The sequence below is a fragment of the Ovis aries genome, chromosome 12 (assembly GCF_016772045.2).
Source record: "Ovis aries strain OAR_USU_Benz2616 breed Rambouillet chromosome 12, ARS-UI_Ramb_v3.0, whole genome shotgun sequence".
NCBI lineage: Eukaryota > Metazoa > Chordata > Mammalia > Artiodactyla > Bovidae > Ovis > Ovis aries.
In genome coordinates, this window is record NC_056065.1 from 79,715,118 (window position 1) to 79,735,013 (window position 19,896).

General features: G+C 65.0%; 1 protein-coding gene across 1 annotated transcript in view; it reads right to left on the minus strand.

The window, feature by feature from the left end:
• LGR6 (leucine rich repeat containing G protein-coupled receptor 6) overlaps nucleotides 1-19,896 on the minus strand; it is a 74,372-nt gene that overhangs the window by 17,080 nt on the left and 37,396 nt on the right. The window contains exons 5-11 of the mRNA XM_027976101.3: nucleotides 16,454-16,525; nucleotides 4,967-5,035; nucleotides 3,302-3,373; nucleotides 3,069-3,140; nucleotides 2,376-2,444; nucleotides 1,565-1,636; nucleotides 707-772 (exon numbers count right to left, since the gene is read on the minus strand). Of these exons, the coding sequence (XP_027831902.2) occupies nucleotides 707-772; nucleotides 1,565-1,636; nucleotides 2,376-2,444; nucleotides 3,069-3,140; nucleotides 3,302-3,373; nucleotides 4,967-5,035; nucleotides 16,454-16,525 (492 nt within the window). The remainder of the gene's footprint in view (nucleotides 1-706; nucleotides 773-1,564; nucleotides 1,637-2,375; nucleotides 2,445-3,068; nucleotides 3,141-3,301; nucleotides 3,374-4,966; nucleotides 5,036-16,453; nucleotides 16,526-19,896) is intronic.

The window sequence follows — 19,896 nt, forward strand, 5'->3', positions numbered from 1 at the left end:
TGCTGAGCCCAGGGCTGAGGGCTTCCTGCCCCCACCCCGCACACTGGGAAAACGGAAGGACCCAGCTGGCAGAAGTCACCAGGATTAAGGGAGCATGGGGGCCCCGGCTGCCTTAGGTAACAGTCGGTCAGAAAACTAAAGCTACAAACCAATCCTGTGGCTCCAAGGGAGTGAGTTTCCAGGGTTGCCTGGGGCCTGGCTCCCAGCCCTACCAACTTCATCCTGAGGGCCCTCCAGACCCTCTTCCAGCAGCAGAGCCCAGCAGACTGGTGTCTGAGTGGGAGGTGGACCCTGGGCCTCGGGACAGCAGGACTCGCCCTGCCCGGCCCCAGGGCACAGACACGGCGGTCTGTGGGCCCCACACTGGGAAAACAGGAGCTCGGAGAGCCTGTGATGGGGTTCTGTCCTCGTGGATCCTGCAGCCCAGGTTCCCTCCTGGACACGAGTGTGTGCGTGTGTGAGTGTGCGTTTGTGGAAAACGAGAGCCTGGGGCCCCTGCAGGCCCGCAGCTGCTCCCTGTCCAGCCCAGATCACTGCCACATTTCATGCTGTCCGACCCCCGAGGAGTGCCCTGAGGCACGTTTGGGCCCCAGCTCCGGGGCCATCACCCACAAGTGCTGCCTGTCCCGGCCCGCTGAGTCCCCAGCCCGGGGCAGAAGGCCAGCATGCCTGCCAGCCCCACCTTCGGGCCCTGCCTCAGACTCACATCTCCTCCAGCTTCTGACACCCGCGCAGGCTGGGCAGCCGCTCGATCCGGTTGTGAGACAGCTCCCTGGGGACAGGCAGGGGTGGTGAGGGGAGCCGGCCGCCAGGGACACGGCTGGGCAGGCTCCTCACCGCACCCGCGTCCTTCGGGACTCCCCTCCTCACTGTAGGGGCGGCGAGGGCCGCTTCATCCACAGGAGGCCTAGGGGACGCCGGCAGGGCCCGGGGTTGGGGCGCAGGAGCTGAGGGGGCGCTGAGGCAGCCAGCAAGGCCCAAGTGCTGCCGCGCCAGCTGGCCGAGGCTCAGGCGCGGAGCTGACGCCCTTGGGGATCCCTTGGCAACCCTCATCCCGCTGAGGCATAGGAGGGGATGGGACCCCCAAGGACGCACCACCTGTTGGTGATGGACCCCGCTGGACCCCGTCTCGAGCCAGGGGTGGCGGTGGGCGCGCAGGCCCAGCGGGACCCCCTGCCCATGACTGCACATTGAAGCACCTCCGCGGTCCCGGAAGGACGCACTTTTCATGGACTCGGGAAACACTAGAACCACCCCGGAGGGACCTACCACCTGCCGGTGCCTCCCACCCTCCAAAACGTCCTAACGACGAGCGTGAGGTCAGGACCACTGAAGGGGAGCCAGGCCTTGCCCGGCGGGAAGTGGCGGAGCTGGGCCTCAGCCCTGGTCTGACCGTGACCACCAGGGCTTCTGCCGGAACCAGGAGAGGTGGCCTGGTCACTCCTGGGCAGCTCTCTCAGCCCGAGCTCCCCCACCCCCCAGGAAGAGCAGAGAGTACCCCAGGGGCAGAGGCCGGAGGGGCCAGGCCGGGTCATGGCTGCGGGGAGGGCAGGGAGGCACTCACAGGACACGGAGCCGGGGCAGCTGCTGGCACATCCCCGGGGGCAGCCGCTGGAGCCCTGCACCGGTCAGCGTCCTGCAAGGACTACAGGCTTGCACCACGCCGCCTCCACTTGGGCCTGCTGCTTTCTGGAGCTCAGGAGTTGGGGCCCAGGGTGGGGGCGCCTCGGGGGAGGGGGCGGGGAGGCACAGCCGGGCAGCGGTCCTGCAGCCATACCCCCGCCATGTCCCCACCACACAGGGGCTGGACTCTGCAGCCCGCGCGGGGCCACAGGCAGGCGTGCATGGAAACCCAGCCCATGTGGGGCCAGGGACCCCAGCCCCACGCCCGTGCCCCTGTGCCCGGAGAGCCAGCGGGGAGACTTGGGGAGCGGGGTGGGGGCCGGCAGGCTGGGCACCGCTGTCCCGAGAAGACCTGAGCCAAGGGCATCCTCGGGGAGCACGCCGTCCTTCAGGGGAGCTTCTGGCTCTGGGGTCCCCTGACTGCTCAGCCCCTCTCTCACAGTGACTGGGGGACCTGCCTAGCTCTGAGGACCCCCCACACCCTGACATTTCAGGACATTAGTTGGGAGCCAGGGGGCCAAGGAGGCGGGCGTCACAGCCCTCCACCCCTCGGGGGTCCTCTGCACTCCTCGGTGGGTTAGGGACTGTGAGAAACCCCAGGATGGGAGCGGCCCCCTCCCCCAAAGCTGCCTGCCCTGCTCCCAGTGGGAGCGATGTGGGCCCCTGGCCAGGCTGGAGCAGATGGCCAGACCTCGGGGAGCCTAGTCTGGGGGCTCTAGGGTCCAGGGGTGTGGTGGGGGGCGTCCACTCACAGGGTCTCCAGGCTGGTGGTACCTCTGAGGTCTGGGAACTCCTGGATGTCCGTGGCGCCGTTCAGGGAACTGGGGGCAGAGCACCACTGACCGGAGGGCAAGGTCAGCATCCGGGGGCCCCCCGACCCACCACCACTGACTGGAGGGCAAGGTCAGCATCCGGGGGCCCCCGACGCACCACCAGCGACCCCAGACCTTCCGGCCTCGGGGGAGGCAGACGCCCAGGAGGCCAGGTCAGCTCCGTCCAGCCTGGCCCAGGTGAGGCCCGTGGGACCCACCCCGTTTCAGAGCAGCAGCCTGCGTGCTTCTGGGGGAGTTCTGGCTGTGGGGGCTGCTCCCTGGAGCTGGGCAGCGGGTCTCCCCAAGGGTCACTGCTGGGACCCTCCACACCGGGCACCCCAGCCCAGGGGCCATACGGCCCGCAAGGGACAGAAGCCCGGCAGGGTGCACGCTGCCCGACCCAGAGGAGCCCTGGGCTCGCACCCAAGCGGGAGGGCCTGGGGCCCAGCGCTGGCCTCCGGGGTGAGGCTGGGGACGCACAGACTCGGGGTGGCCCCGGGCTGCTGTGCACGCAGTATCCTGAAGGAGGCTCTCTGAAGAGCCACAGATGGGGCGTCTGGGGGTCGGGCCAAGGCTCCGGGGCCACACGAGCAGGACCCCGACTGGGGGATCGGGGCGGGGGTGCCAACTCACAGGGTGTGCAGCCCAGGCAGGTGCCGGAATGCTGACCGCCCCACGAACTGGATCGGGTTGTCATAGAAGTGTCTGCAGGACAGATGAGACCTTCACTGCCCTCCCGGCGGGCGAGGCATGTGTCCGCTCCCCCCCGCTAGGCCCTGTCGCCCTGAAGACCAGGACCAGCACGTGGGGAGCTCCCCCATCCCACCAGCCAACCACACTCTCCCCCAAGAGGAGCAAGGGCTCACATGGTCTGCAGCAGAGGGTTCCCCAGGAAGGCTTTCTCCGGGATGGCCCTGATGTTGTTGCTATGGAAGCCCCTGGGGGACAACACAGGCATCAGGGGGACCACAGGACGCCCTCCGGCAGCCAGACAGGAAGGCTGGGGCCAGAGGGACGTAGCCGGGGACCCTGGGGACCCCCCTCCCGGCTCTGCCACCCTTGGGAAGGAGAGCCAGCGGGCTGGGGTGGGGGTGAGGGGGGAGAGGAGCAGGCCTGGACCCCTGAGGGCAGAGCTCTGCAGAGTCCCTGGGAAGGCACGTGCAGGAGCGCAAAGAGACGGGGCTCCCAGAGGAGATGTGGGCGCCAAAGGGACGTGGGCTTGGTCTCAAGGCCCTGAACTGGGGAGCAGAGCCACGGAGGGGTGGGCCGGGGGGAGACACCCGTGGCCGAGGAGGAGAAACGGCGGGTGGAGCCCCCACTGAGTGCCGGGCTCTGGGAGCCAGGAACGGCGTGTCTGGCGTCAGGAAGAACCGTCCAAAGTCAACGCTGGACTGGGACACACGGTCCTCTCTGAGCTGCCCCGACACCATCAGTCACTAAACTCCCCCCGACCAGCGCCCGCCTGCCAGGTTCGTGCAGGCCCCGCAGGAGTCTGCTCCTCCCACGTCTGATCACCCACTTCTCGGCCAGGGCTGCGCCGAGCCCCGAGGGCCAGAGGTGCGAGCCCTGTCCTCAGGCCGCCGTGGACAGACGGACACACACACGCCCGGCTGCTGCTCTTGCTGCTCCGGCATGCTCCCCGGAGCCCCACGCCCTCCCTGGAGCAGTGTCCCTCGTCTGGGGCTCCAGGCCCGGAGGACAGGCAGCCGTTCCCCTGGGACCCTCCCCTGTGGCCCCGTGCCTGCCGCCCGGCACCCCTGCCAGCATTGGACCAGGTGAGGGTGGTGTGAGTCCGGCCCGCAAGGTCACAGGCGGCGGCGGGGCAGACCCTATGTGGCCTGGGGGCTCGGGCTCTGGCTACAAACCTCCACCGCCTGAACCGGTTGCACGCAGACCCCAGCCCACTGCCTGTGGCTGCTCCCCACAGAGGCTGCCCCCGCCACCCCAGGCCGCCCCCCTGCCCGCCCATCTCCTGTCGGGCTTTCCCCTTCGTTCTCCCTCCCCGATCGCCTCCTGACCACACGCAGCCTCCAAGGCTGACCTCAGGCCCGTCAGCCCGCAGTGCCCTCTGGACACCCAGACCGTCATCGCTGAGGAGACAGTCCAGAGCTGGACCTACACGCCGGCCCTGAGCCGCCCTGTCCTGACCCGAGCTCTGTGTCCTCGGGGGCCTGGGCACACCTCCAACTGTCTCACCCCAGCGTGCATCCAGCAGGCGCTCTGCAGAGCAGGCGCTGAGCAACCCATCCGAGATTAAGACGAGCAGGGCTCCTCGTCGCCCCCGGGGGTGGGGGCTGAGGAGGGGCCCCAAGGCACAAGTGAGGCCTGCTCCCGGGCCTTCCAGGTGGGGCCGGCCTCACTCTCCCAGGCCAGAAGGGGCCAGCTCCCCTGACGGCCCAGCTGGAGACGCTCCGGGCCGAGCAGTGAGGCCTGTGGCTGCTGGCCTGGGGGAGGGGGTCGCGACCTTGGGAGGTGAGGGCATGGTGGCCCGCGGACACAGAGGATATCCCGGACCCCACAGAGGCGCTTACAGCTCCTGCAGGCGGCCCAGCGTCCGGATGGCCACGGGGAACTCGTGCAGCTGGTTGTAGTTCAGGTCTCTGGAAAGGAGGCGGCGGTCACTGGGGGCAGCTCCCGGGGGTCAGGGCCCAGGCAACGGACGCTGGGCTCTGAGCTGGCTGAAGGGAGGGCCCGCTTGGCCGCAGATCCGTCTGCGGGAATACTGTGCTGATGCGCAGAACCAGCCCTTCAGAAGGGCCCAGGGCTGAGAAGAGTCTTGGGCCTCGGGGACAGTGGTGGCTAGGAGGGGCCCGGGAGCAGGGGCAGGGGAGAGGCCCTGGACGCCCCCCCGGACCCACCCCAGCCCCGCGCTGCAACCCCCTCCAGAAAGGCGCCCCCGCCACGAGGGGAGCCTGGCCGGCCCACTGCCCTGCGCGGGACGACGGCCTCAACGGGGGGCTGCCGATGGCCAGCACCCAGGCCCCTGGCCCCCAGCCCTGAGTGGACGCCCGGCCGCAGCGCAACAGGCACAGGGGTCTGCGAGAAGTTGCAACCGTCTTTCACACCACGGATCAGGGCTTTGGGGGCGTCCACGGGGCAGAGACAACGAGACAGCCCGCGTGCCTTTCCTCATGAGCACGCTAACGCCTGACAGAGACATCCTCTCCCAACTGGAATGCAAGCTCCTGAAGGCACAAGCTTTGCTCTTTTCTCGTCGAAACCCCAGCAGGGCCCTGGCACAGAGCCGCGGCCAGCAGACCTGTCGCCTCCACATGTGAGTCAGGGGAAGGTGGAGATGGTGCGCCCGACGGGAGACACGCACGGGCGGCCCGGAGGCGCCGGGCTCGAGAGGCACCAGTGCGCCCTGAGTGGCGCCCTTGGCTGCTGGGGCAGAAGGCCGGGCAGGTCCCTGGGGGCTCGCTACTTCACCGGACTGAGTGGTCTCAGCCCTCTCACCAGCCTCTGGTCAGGAATTTTGCCAGGAACGGCCTGACAGACCGTGGGAAAGACACGTGGTAAAAGGCATGTAAACTAAAAGGCTATTTTTACAGAAATATGTGGGAGAATAAAAATGGTGCAAATGCCTAAAAGAATTCTGCAAACCACACGTCAAAGAGGCAGCCTGAGGTTTCCCGTCTGAACGTCCACGCAGCTTCGAGAAGCTGGGTAGCTGCCAAGCCCTGCTTCATCGGGGGCCGCGCGGATGCTGCCTCTGGTCTGACTGCCCAGGAACACCCCTGCCAGACCTCTGCCCCCCGACGAACCAGCTCGGGGCGGAGGGCATTTGCTGCCAGCCCCAGACACACGGACGCCCACCCAGGGGGAGTGGGCGGCAGCGAGGTGGACGGGAAGCGCCGTCTAGACAGCGGGCCGAGCGGCTGCGGCCGGATGTGGTGGGTCCCACCAGCCCAGGTGCCGGCCTGTGTGGACGGAGCTGCAGGCGGCGGGGGAGCGGGCCAGATGCGGGCACAGGCAGGTCTTAGGGGCAGACAGGTGGGCCTGCATGGGTCATGGCCCGGTCCAGGTGTGGGCGCAGGCTGGACCTCAGGTGGAGAGCGTGGTCTGCAGGAGCGGTGGGGAGGCGGGGGGATGGCCGAGCAAGCGGCACTGTTTCCAGGAGAGGCGGGGGGGACGCACGCTCGCCGGCCTGGTTTCTCCCTGCTTGACGGTGTCCCCGGACGCCCTCGCCAGCTCCGAGCCTTCCAGAGGGCTCGCAGGCAGCGCTCGCGTTACACCCACATTATGGCCGAGGGAAGGCACACAGGCACTGGAGAAGGTTCCGGACCACGCCCAGCGTGACCGGGCCACGGCGGGGGCCGCTGTGTCCACTCCAAGCCCCGTCCCCTCTGTCTGCAGCCACACTGCCCAGTGCTGCAGCCACCAGCTCTGTCGGCCGTACACGCGCGCGACACGTTCGTGACGTTGAGGGTTCTGTGCTCGGCGTCATGGGCCACACTCCAACCGCGCGGTCACGAGTGCTGGCCGCCGTGTCAGCAGCCCCGATAGAACCTCCCCACGGCCACAGGGAGTTCTGTCCCTCGTTGCCGTCCTTGGTGAAAGGAGGCGAGGCCGGGATCTCGGGGTTCCCAGCTCCCCGCGGTTGGCGTGGCAGCAGGGCTGGTCCTCCCCACAGAACCAGGAGAGCAGGCTTCACAAAGCAGCCGGCTTGCCCCCGTGGCCTCCCCCCACTTCCACCAGCTGGAGGCCAAGTGCCAGAGCCCTGGGCACGCCCAGGCCCCACGCCACCACGTGGAGGAGGGCCACCTGCTGAGGAGACCTGGCCCCTGCCCCCCGCCGGCGAGGACATGGTCCAGGAATAAACTCCTAAACTCCTCCCTGGTGTGAGCCATGCCCTGGGCCTTGGTCTACTGGTGACCGCACTTGGGCCCTGCACTGACCCAGTGCCACACCAGGGCCTGACCTCGAGTCCGGGGCCCACTGCCCAAGCTGTTGCTGTTGCTCAGTCACTAAGTCGCATCCAACTCTCTGCGACCCCGTGAACTGCAGCACACCGGGCCTCCCTGTCTTTCACCAACTCCCAGCGTTTGTTCCAACTCACGTCCACTGGGTCGGTGATGCCATCCCACCATCTCATCCTCTGTCGTCCCCTTCTCCTCCTGCCTGCAATCTTCCCCAGCATCAGGGTCTTTTCCACTGAGTTGGCTCTTCGCATCAGGTGGCCAAAGTATTGGCGCTTCAGCTTCAGCATTAGTCCTTCCAATGAGTATTCAAGGTTGATTTCCTTTAGGATGGACTGGTTTGATCTCCTTGCAGTCCAAAGGACTCTCACGAGTCTTCTCCAGCATCACAGTTTGAAAGCATCAATTCTCCAGCACTCAGCCTTCCTTATGGTCCAACTCCCACATCTATACACGACTGCTGGAAAAACCACAGCTCTGACTCGACGTACCTTTGTCGGCAGTGACGTCTCTGCTTTCTACTACGCTGTCTAGGTTGGTCATAGCTTTCCTTCCAAGGAGCACGCATCTTTTCATTTCATGGCTGCAGTCACCATCCACAGTGATTTTGGAGCCCAAGAAAATAAAGCCTCTAACTGTTTCATTTTTCCCCCTTCTATTTGCCATGAAGTGATGGGACCGGATGCCATGATCTTAGTTTTCTGAATGTTGAGTTTTAAGCCAACTTTTTCACTCTCCTCTTTCACTTTCAACAAGAGGCTCTTTAGTTCTTCTTCACTTTCTGCCATAAGGGTGGTGTCATCTGCGTATCTGAGATATTGATATTTTTTATATTATTGATATCTCTCCCAGCAATCTCGATTCCAGTGTGTGCGTCATCCAGCCTGGCATTTCGCAGGATGTCCTCTGCATACAAGTTACATAAGCAGGGTGACAATATGCAGCCTTGACGGACTCCTTTCCCCATTTCCAACCCATCCACTGTTCCACGTCTGGTTCTGTTGCTTCCTGACCTGCATACAGCTTTCTCGGGAGGCAGGTAAGCTGGTCTGGTTTTCCCATCTCTTTAAGAATTTTTCAGTTTGTTCAGTAAAAGGCTTTAGCATAGTCAGTGAAGCAGATGTTTTTCTGGAATTCCCTGGCATTCTCTATGATCCAACAGATGTTGACGAATCTCTGATTCCTCTGCCTTTTCTAAATCCAGCTTGAAGATCTGGAAGTTCTAGGTTCACGTACTGTTGAAGCCTAGCTTGAAGAATTTTGAGCATTATTACCGGCCTAAGAGATGTTTCTAAAATGGGAAGCAGAGGCTGTCATCCTTCCAGAGGCTTGGAGGAGCCTTCCCACGACTCACGGAGCAGCGTTCCGCGCCTTGTGGGCTCCGACCCCTGGAGTGACCTTTCAGCTGCACCAACAGTCTCACCTGGTGGAGTCTCCCCGTCCCGGGTACAGCTGCAACCCCAGGGCCCTTGGCCCGCACCTTTGCCCCACATCTTCAGGGCTCCCAGCCCTAGGCACCCTTGGAGCGCTACCTCCTGAAGCCGGCCCTGTCCCTGTGGTCAGAACAGCTCACTCCCTCTTCCGGAACTTTCCCGGTGTTTTCTCCAGAAACACGGTCAGCTGGACAGGAGAAAATGCTGGTGGGGTCACACTGCTGATGAGATGGTGGCGACTGTGTTCACGGCTCGAGCTGCTCCGCCGTCGCGGGTCATTTCACGCCCACGCCAGCCCTTCAAGGCAGGTACTGTTATTACCTCTGTTCTGCGAAGAGGGAGGCCACCCTGGACAGCAGCTCAAGAAGAGGCTACTCAGACTGCGGCCCTGGGCGCGGGCATCCAGCATGGGGCTGTCCTGGTTCACAGCGTCCTCCTCCTGGTTCATACCATCTGCCCGTGAGACCAGAAGCCTGCTGTCATCAGGAAGCAGAAGGGATCCCTGTGGGCTTCCCGAAGCCCGGGCACCGGCCGTGTGTGCGATGTCCACCACCAGGGCGATGGTCTGGCCCCCTGGGCCCTTGGGCCAGTGGTGGCCTGCAGGCTCCTGAGGGCGGAGCCTGCCTTCCCTGGTGGAAGGCTGACTCCTCTGTAGCAGGTGAGTCACAGGGCCTTAAACCTCAGCTGAAAACTCCTGAAGGCTGTGGAGGCCATTATCTTTAATGGCCTGGAATCAGCCACAGCCCACAGCTGTTTTGTCTGCGGCTCCAGAGCCGGGAGCAGAGGGGAAGAGCTGAGGCTAAAAGGAGCCGGCTCCCAGTTCCAGCCAGAGCTCGGTCTGGAGGCACAGCAGTCGTGGCTGGTCCTTCCCCGTCTGCTCACCCAGCCAAGCCCAACAGGATGACGGTGTCGGCAAACGCGGCCGGGGACGCGCCAGGACCACCTCCCGGGTCTCCTTCCGTCCGCTGCGCAGCAGTGGCTGCTCCTGGGATCCACAGAGCCTCTCACTGTGGATTCGGAGCAGAGCCAGCGGGGTCACCATCCCTTGTCCAGCCCCAACATTTTACTGATCAGGACCTGAGGCTCAGAGAGAAGCTGTGGACCTCTGCCCATCAGAGCAGGACCCCGAAGCTGGCCCTGCTCTCTCGGCTCCGGGCGAACATGTCTCAGAGCTACCCAAAGCGCATCCTGCTGGGCTCCAGGAAGCAAGGCCACAGCAAGGCTTAAGGGAAGGTGGGAAAGAGGGTGAGCAGAGGGGGTTTCGGTTTCCCCAGCTGCTCGCAAGCAGGTCAAGGTAGGTGACTGAGCTGGAGGCCAGGTCTTCTGCGTATTTTCGTCTTTGGAGCAGGTGGGAGAGTCCTGATCGTCAGGGACCAGCAGCATCACCTGGGCCAGGCACTGACCTCTGCTGGGCTTGCTCCTCACCCGCGCCTCAGGGGACGCCCACTGCGTGAGGCGCCCTGCTCACTGGGCCCAGAGTGCATAGAGAGGGCATCTCTCGTGCTCCCTCTTCCTGGACACGAGGCTCCGGAGCGGAGGACAGACCCACAGGCGGTCTCCACTTTCCACAGCCATCAAGAGGCTGCCATCATTAACGGGGCTTCCGCTGACATGCTTACTCTCAAGGCTAATGTTAATCGCCAGATGACAGCCAAAGGCGCGTGGGGGAACGTGGGGGAGCCCAGACGCTTCTGAGGCTATAAACCCCGAGTCCCCTTCATCCCCACGGCCAGGACGCAGGGCGGCCACACACGGTGAGCGCAAGCACGCCTGCACTGCTGAGCCCGAGCTGGAGCGACTCCACACGCTCAGGCACACGAGCACAACTTCAGGACGGACAGCGCCGCTTTCCTAACAGCCTGCCTACCAGGCCACCCGTCAACGAAGGCAGCAGTTAGCACAGCGCCCTTTTTTCTACCGAGAGAGGAACACGCCCTTCCGCCTCCCTCCACCTCCGCCCTCTTCTTTGCCAGAAAGAAACCCGGACGGTCCCTGACGAGGTAGTCCTGCCCACTGTAATGGAGCTGCCCTGCCCTCAGGAGGGCCCCGAGAAGCCTCGACTGGCAGAGAGAAAACGCTCAGCAAGCCCGGGGTCGTCCCTGGGGTGCTTGGCGCTGAGGCTCCACCCCTGCCTGATGCCTGATGCCTGCGTGGCAGCCGCTGGCCTTTCAGGCTCCGCCTCGTCCTGAGCATTCCCTTCCCTGCCCCCTTGGGCCACGGGCGGACGGCCACCCATGGGCGACAAGTCTCCTCCACCTCTGGCTCCTCCCAGGCTCTCTGCATCCAGGTTTGCAGCCTCATCACATTCTCACCACCTTGCCCAGCAAAGCCCCAGCGCTCTGAGATGTGATGCTCAGAGAAGGACCCAGTTCCGTAGGTGAAGGCGGGTCCCCACCGCAGCACCCCTCAGCTGGACCACCGGGACGCGGGGCCATCCGTGCAGGTCACAGTGGAACACAGCGGCCTGAAGAAGGGGCCCCGAGGCTGGGCCGCAGGGCGTGTGGGAGGGGACCCCGAGTCAGGCAGGGATGAGGGACCACCCGGTGGGTGTCTCTCCGAGCTAGACAGCATGACAGGGCTTCGGGGCGCTCCCGGGCTGTGGATCTTTAAGGCTGCTTCTGGCCTTAGAGCCCGTAGCCCCTGTGACGAGGGCTAGACTTTCTGGTTGATAAACGTCCCCTGAGCCTACAGCAGGGGCCTGGCACACACCAGACACCCAGCAGCATTCACAGAGCCAGTGAACTGAAGAAGCAGAAGACAGGGCGGTCCCCGCCTCCTTCCCGTGGGCTCTGGGGGGCAGACCTCAGCCCCTCAGGCCTCTCTCCACAGTGTCCTCCGAAGCCTGCGGCCCAGCAGTCTACAGGCCCTCCTCCAACCATCTCGCCCACCCCACTGCGGACCAGCTCAACCAGGGCCCAGGGTGCAGGACACGCAGGGCCTGCAGGCAGGCAGGGGAGCAGCGACAAGCACGGCAGCTGAGGCTGCCCCGGAGAGAGTGGGGAAGGCTGCCCTGCCGCAGAGAAGAGTCGGCCGTCGTCCTGGGTGGGACACGGGCGGACGCGTCCAGAGCTCGGCTTTCTGCCTGTGAGGAGTCATTAGTGGTTCTGGGGGAAAGCCAGAGAAAAGATGTTTTATGTGGAGCAATAAATTCTTCCATGAGCCACAAAACCCCACAGATTTGCAGCTAATAAGCCCACAAGTGTAGGTGATTAAGGACTGGCAAGGGAAGAGCTCAATGCTCCCAGGGTTGGCCTCGGGCGGCTGTGGGCTGACGCTGGACCAGAGGCAGGGCGCCCTGGGCGCCAGCCGGCGGGCAGCGGAGCAGGCTGAATTGCAGCCCCCAAAAGACAAGGCCGAGTCCTCACCCTTGGAACCCGTGACCTTTTTTGGAGAAAGGGTCTTTGCAGATTTAAGATAAGGACCCTCTCAAGAGTGCTGGCTTATCAAGGCGGGCAGCCAACAAGGTCCTCACCCAAAGAGGAGCCCCAGGACACCTTGAGAAGCGGACGCAGAGACTGCAGGGAGCGCCCACCAGCCCGGGGACCTCGGCAGGTGCCGGATGTCAGGGGCTCCTGCAGATTCCGCCACAGACCCCTCAGAGGAACCACCCCCTCCAACCCGATTCCGGACCCCCGGCCCCCTGAGCGGGGGGGAATACAATTCTGGAGTTGTTTTTAAGCCACAGAGTTTGTCTAATTGGTTACGGCAGCCACAGAAACTTGTCAGTGGCTGTGCCCAGCCTGCTGGGGGTCCCTGTGCAGGCAGGCCTGGCTCAGGCGCGGGGAGCACTCCCCCTGCGCCTTCGGACTCAGTGCAGGGGGGACGTGGGGAGGAGGGAGGGAGGAAGTAAGAGTGACTAACTGCTGGGGAGGACGGCACGTTACTGTCCATCTGGCGCTACAGGGACGACAGGCTGAAGCAGCCAGCAGAAGTGAGCGCCAGCACTCCAGGCTCTGGGAACCGCGGAACATCTCCCCCGCTTTCTACCTGTGGGGACTGAGTCTCCCGCAAGCCCAGGCGACCCGCACGTAGCACGTGCGGAAGGCAAAGCCCGGGTCTGGACCCTGGAGGGACCTCCGTGCAGAGCCGCCTGGGGGCTGTCCCTGGCCAAGGCTGACCATCGGCCCCAGCATGGGGAGGTTCAGTTCAGTTCAGCTGCTCAGTCGTGTCTAACTCTTGCGGCCACATGGACTGCAGCACGCCAGGCCTCCCTGTCCATCACCAACTCCTGGAGTTTACTCAGACTCATGTCCATCGAGTCAGTGATGCCATCCAACCACCTCATCCTCTGTCGCCCCCTTCTCCCCCCACCTTCAATCTTTCCCAGCATCACGGTCTTTTCAAATGAGCCAGTTCTTCGCACCAGGTGGCCAAAGTATTGAAATCTCAGCTTCAGCATCAGCCCTTCCAAGGAACAGTCAGGACTGATCTCCTTTAGAATGGACTGGCTGGACGTCATTGCTGTCCAAGGGACTCTCAGGAGTCTTCTCCAACACCGCAGTTCAGAAGCGTGAACTCTTTGGTGCTCCCTGGGACGTGGCTGGATGCTTTCAGGGGCCAGGTTGGGCCGCTTTGGAGCAGTCTGCTGACCGGGGTGGTTTCAGGGATGAGAGGCAGAGGTCCCTTTGCCGGGCGGCTGCTGTTACCGTGAGAACGCTCTGCGAGGCAGATCCTCGGGAGCCCGCAGGGAGGCGGCCGTCCTCCCAGACCTCTGCTGGGCACTGGTCCCGGGCTAGAGGCACCGTGGCCCTGGCCCCTTCCCAGGGGAGGCCCGGCAGCACAGACGCTGGGCTGCTCTGATTCGTTCAGTGAGGAAGAGGCCCGAGGGAGGTGACGTGCTCTGAACCCAGGCCCCTCTGTCCTCTCAGGGCTGCAGGCGTCAGACCTCAGACCCAGGCCAGTGGGGGCAGGCTCAGCTCTGAGCACGGCTAGGCCTCTTCTTTCTGAACAACTTCAGCTTTCTGAACAAACTCACCGGTAACTTCAGCCAGGCCTTTGAGGACACTCCACGACAGTTCTGCAGGGCATGCCAGGGTCTGCAGGCATGCTTTCCAGACGCTGACCTCAGGGCCCGGCAACATCCTTGGAAAACCTCCCAGGGGGTGCGGCTCGCTCCCTTTTCCTTTTCACCGGGCCCCTGGCAAGCCCAGGGACTGGTCTGAGCTCAGGGAGCTGGCACTGAATGGCTTGGGGTCCACCGTCCGTCACTTACGAACTACGAAACCTGGGCAGCTTGCCCCGAATCTCTGGATGGGTCTGGCCTGGAAAGTGGAGGTGCAGGACTCCGGAGCACTCTGACCCTGGATCTCCCGAGGGGCCGGCACCCTCACTGTGGGAGCAGAAAGGAGGCTTGAGTGCAGGATGGCGTCGGTGCCTGCTGCCTGCAGCCAGGATTCCCTGCAGGCTCTGCACAGTGAGGTGGCCTCAGGGAGCCAGGAGCCAGTTCCCACAGCCCGGCCCGTGCAGTCAGACTCCCCGAGCAGTCAGGGCCTGCGCCCCCCGCCCCAGTCTGCGGGCTTCGTCCTGCAGCAGGAGGGTGGGCAGACAGCCCCGGCCCCCACCCCGCCCCGGTCTCCTGGTGCTGCTTTCTGGCATAAAAGAGAGTGTGCGTGTTCACCCCACTCGTGCACGTGAGGGAATCCAGGGCCCACAGGGCGGGGGGCTCCTGCCCCAGAGCCCCAGCTGGTGGAGGGAGACCCGGGCCGGGCAGGGTGCAGAACCCAGGCCGTCTGGCCTCCAGAGCAGAGGTCACAACAGAAGCAAGGTGGTCACGGGGTCCCCGGGCAGTGCTCGAGCCATGCGCCCTGGGTGTGTGTGTGTGTGTGTGTGTGTGTGTGTGTGTGTGTGTCTGGGCACCTGGCCCTCCTCCTGGGTGGAAGAGCTGGGGCCGCTCTCTCTCTGGAGAGGAGCCCACAGCTCAAGCCCAGCTGCAGCTCGGGCCAGGCAGCTTTGGTGAGAGGGTCCAGGTGGCAGAGCCCCGGCCCTGCAGAGAGCCGTGCACAGAGGCCCCAGGGTGACCGCGGGGCTGCAGAGCGGGCCACTGGCGCGGCGGTTCAAGGTCTGACTTCCTCTCCTCCCGCTTCCAACCCCTCCCCCACCTCCCCGCCTGGCTGTCCAGCCAGCCCCCAACAAGAACACAGCCTCCTTTTCAACGGGAAAGCAAACATTGGAAGGAGAACTCAGTCCTCAGGGATGGGGTGGGAGAGTGCTGAGCTCACGGCTGGGGTGGGGTGCAGGGGCGCTGGTCCCCGGGGGCGCCTCCATCAGAGCCCCCAAGGCTCTCCTTCAGTCCCTGTGGGCCTGGTAGGTCGGCGTCACTGCGGGTGAGACACTGCAGGCCTTGCTGCCGGGCGGTCCTGCCCCCCGCAGCGGGTCCCGCAGCCGGGCCGTGCCCTTCACAGAGCGGGTGCAGGCCCCCGGTCTGTGCAGTGGGCTGGCTCTGCTGCAGATGAAAGGCAGGCGGGTGCCACCCGCGGCTCTGAAGCCCAGCCAGGCTGGTCGAGCCCAGCGCCCCACACTGCCATCCAGGCTCGTTGGGAAAGAATCGGGCCACCGCCCCGACAGTGAAGAAGCCGCCGCCAGCTGGCTTTTGAGAGGTGCCAACACACGCCCACCACGGCCCCGCCAGCCGCCTTCCCAGCAGGGCTCCCCGCCTGCCCGCCGTCCAGGCAGACGTGGACCTCCCCCGCGCAGGCACCTTGTGGCTCCAAACCTGCGCCCGGCTCCGGGTCCCCGGGGGAGGGGCGTGACCCCTGCTGTCAAGGCTGCTGGCCGCCCCCACCGCCCAGGAGCCGCCGGCACCGGGCACACAGCAGGCAGCTCGCACAGGGCCCAGAGACTGGACCAGCTCGGGACCCGGGCGTGTTTCCTTGGCCAACCCCCGAGGTCTGCTCTGCCCACGGACAGTAAGTCCAGGACCAGCTGTGCAGACACCCACGGCCCAGCACGGCGACCGAGGGGCCTAGACCGTGCTGTCGACTGTCCGCCTGCCCCTGGCGCCGCCCGGGCGAGGCCGGCTCTCCTGACCCCAGGCTGGGGCAGCAGCCCTCGCGGGAGGAAGGCTGGGGTGGGCAGCCCCGCGCTCGGCCCCGCGTCCCGTCCACTCCAAGCAGCCCAGGCTCACTGGTCTCAGGCACCGTCTCCTCTGCTGCTTGGATGCGGGAAAGCCCTTACCTCAGGAATGAGGCTCCGCGTGTGGGGTGGGGGCATCGGGGGGCGAGACAATGGCCTGTGAGTCGGGGCTCACTCTTGGGGACCTTCCAGGCCTGGCCCCGCCGTGGGTGACTGAGGTGCAGCTCCCCCGGGAGCCGTGGGGTGGCGGGACCGCAGAGGGGGCGCCGAGGGCGTGGGCATGCTCTGGGCAGAGCTGCTCCAGGATGCGACGTGGGTCATGCGGCCATCCCAGAGCCCACAGCTTGGGCGCTGACGGGTGCTCCCCACTGCGTCAGCAGCGCGCTCCCACGGGGACGCCTCCCCAAGCCTTCTGTGTCCAGGTTAGGGGCCCTCATTCTTCCTGCTTCTCCTCAAAGCCCCACGTCCATCTCAGATCTCGTGGGCTTTGGACTCCCTATGGGCACAGCCCCTGCCCCGGGAAGAGGGGGCCGCCCTCCGAGAGGGACCCTCCCGGGCAAGGCCACCCCCGAAGGGACTTGGGCCCGTCACTCACAGGCTCTCCAGGCTCCGCAGCCCCTCGAAGCTGTGCGTCCCCAGATGCTGGATGCGGTTGTTATGGAGATGCCTGTGTGGGAGGAGAGGCGCGTCAGGGGCCGGACCCAGGGCCACGTGGCAGGGGCCCAGGGACAGACGCTCTCAAGCAGGAACAGCCACGTCTGCAACGCTGGAGCGGCCGCGGGCTTCACTGTGTCCGCTTCCTATCGAAGGAAAAAGCCAGAGGCACGGCCTCGGGTGGGTGGTGGGTGGTGAGTCTGGGAGAGACTCCCACGGTCAAGAGCAAACTGAAAGTAAACGACAGCGTGTTCTCCCAGTTCCTAATGGAAAGAGCGCAAGGACTAACACAGAAGCGGGCGCCACCCCAGCCCAATATCGTGACATGAGCAGCAGCGCCGCAAGGACAGACAGAAGTTCAGAGCAGAGACCGGGGCCGCGGCGATGCGCTGGGGCCCCCGGCAGAGGCCCAGCGGTGAAGAGAAGGTCCTGCGATGTCTCTGGGGAGCCCCCGAACTGGACAGAGGCGCGGTGTCTTTCCAGGGGATGGGGGGCAGGGAAGGAGATGAAAGCTCCTCTGGAGCTGAGCCCAGGGGGACCTCTGTCGGGAGGGAACGCGTATCTCCCAAAGCCTGAGCCTGCAGACGGGGCCCTGTCTGCACACCACCCCACACACCAGGGCCCCGGGCGCCTGGGAGCAGGTGACCCTCGTTCACCCACAGTCCCAGCCCACAAGCTGCAGTCCGTGGGGAGCCCAGGGGGCCCTTGGTGATGCAGTGGCCCCAGGAGGAGCCCGGAAAAGCTGGCGGCTGGCAACGGTGCAAACACACAGCAGGAAACTAGGGGCAGAGGCGCCACGGCCACCCGCCGGGGCCTGGCCTGCAGGGAGCCACCTGCGCAAGGGGTGCAGGATGCTCACCAGCCCCTCCTGCCGCAAAGCAGGCCCGTGAGCGCCCAGAGACAGCACTATAAATGGGGGGAAGAAGGCTGTCGATTGTGCATCGAGGATCAGAGCTGCATCATTAAAAACTAGGCAATTAGTTTGCAACCAGGAGTAGCACAGGCGCTGCTGAGCACAGGGGTGTCGGAGAAAACGCCTGAGCTGAAGAGGGGCGAGGAGACGGGCCTGCGCGCCACACGCGGCGCTGACGGCTCCGGGGTTAGGATTAGGGTGAGAGTTAGAGTTAACTAACCCCTTAGGGTTAGGGTGAGGGTCAGAGTCAGAGAAAACGCCTGAGCTGACACCAGAAACTGAGGGGTGAGGAGTCAAGCCTGCAAGCCACACGCGGCGCTGAAGGCTCCGGGGCCGGATCCAAAGGGAGACAAAAGGCGTATTCAGAAGTGCAACCCAGAAGAAAACCCTCCAAAATAAGGAGTGGAATCCGGAGGCGACAAGCACACATTGTTTCAGGAAAATTAGACGAAGAAAATCCCACACTGCGCCACACCCTAGCGAAGCTATTCGAGTTCAAAGATTAGAAACGTCTTCGCGCAGGAGAAGGAGACTGCGGACAGGGAAGCAATCAGGCTGGCCTCCAAGACGCCCAGGGAGCAGGGCGGCGGCGGGGCGGGTAGGGACTGTGTGCCCCCCCCCGCCCCCGCTCCCCGTCAGGAGGCACCAGGCTCCGCAGGGCCTTCCCGTTTGACGGGGGAACACAGCCCCCAGCTTCCAGGAGTGAGCCCTGGGCCTCCCCACTTCCTCCAACTCTCAGCACACTCCAGCCTTTCTCCCTGCGCCCCCACCCCCCTGAAGCTCGTCTCCAGCCCACTCTGCCATCCGAGCACCTCCTGCCTCCGCACGGCCAGCCTCAAGCCTGCAGACCACCGCTCTAGCCCTGGCGTCCTGAGCGCCTCCGGCAGCCCAGCGTCCTGCGACTTCTGGTCCGGAGGAAGGGATGAGACCCCCACCCAGGCCAGCACTGCAGTCCTCTCAGGCCCTCCCAGGGGCCCCTGCAGGGCGGCCTGGTGAAGGCTCAGGGCTCGGGCTGAAGGGAAGCCCCTCTCCGCCAGCTGGTCGCCCGTGCCTCTGGCATGAGCCTCGAGCACCCATCTTCTTACTCTGCGCTTTCCGGCAGCCCAGCCCGGAGCCCTGGGTGGCCTCCTGCGGCCCCCTTGCCCTGGACGGCCCGGCCACAGCAGCCCCTCCCCCGCCGAGGCTGGAGGCAGGAGAGGGCGGCATCAGCGCCCCGGGCTTCTCTCTGCCTCACTCAGCCTTCCTGGCCCAGCCCTCCTGAGCTTAGCCGCCTCCACCGTCCCGGAGACCTGAGATCCTGGGCTGAGCTTCTGCGCCCTACTCCTCGACCAGACCCTGGCCTCTGACCCCAACTCCTCCTCCACAACGTCCCTCAGGCCCGTGCATCCGCCTCCGCCCTCCCGTGCCCCCGTGTGTCCTTCAGGTCACCCTCCTGGGGCCCCTTCCCACCTCCAGGACCCCACTGGCAGGCCAGAGTCAGACCTGCGCTCCGAGGCCCCAGCTCACCCCCCAGCCTCCTCGCCAGCTACACTGGCCCACTCACTGGCACGTCCTCACCGACACCTGCCGAGAGCCTGTCCCCCGCTCCTCCGCCATCCAGCTCTAAACTGTCCTTCCAGCCAGGACCGCCCTGCAGGGCCCTGTCCCCCACCAGCTGCTCCAGCCACCCTGCGCCCGGGCCGAGGCTGACTCAGCACCCAGTGCCCTCGTCCTGCACTCTGGGGCAGCATCGCTGTCCTTCCCAGTCCCCCCGCCACTCCCCCAGGCCTGGGGCAGCGGCCGGAGCGCACTCCTGGCTCTGCGGGTCCCGCAGGACGTGCTCCTGCTCCCAGGGGCCCACCGTGAGGACCCCCTCATTCCAGGAGCTCCGTCTCTCAGAGACTCATGATTCGCAGGGAGCATCAGGACGTCACAGGGGTGTCACCAAAGCTGGGATCAGGCCCCCCGTCCTGCTCACCCTCTGCCAACCCACGGCCACCCAGGAGGATGCCGCGGCCGTCCTGACAGAGGCTGAGGCTCTGGGGCAGCTCACCCGCATCGCCCGCCTCCCAGGACAGAGAGCCAGACAAACAAATGCTGCTCCTCCATCTCTCAGAGAAACCAAGTCTTGTCCGCTCCTTGGTGTGGAAAATCAAACCAGATTTCCAAGAGCAGAGGAGGCCTCTCGCCCATTTCACAAAGTCTGGACATTCGGGTCTGTAACCCGGAGCAATTACACACGGCCGCCAAGCCCTTGGTAATTGCCCTACAAACTCGGTAACCGTCCATGGCAATTAGCCGGGAGCTAACCCGTGCCCGCAGGTCCCGGGGGGGCAGTGAGCCTCAGGCCCTGCCAGGCACACCGTCTCCCGGAGTGCCCCCCCAGCAGCACTCTGCTCGCTAATCGAAGCGCTGGCTCTCCGCTGCTTCTCCAGGCTGGCAGATGAAGTGAATTTATCCCACCCCTGCACCCACCCATCGCCCAATTCAAG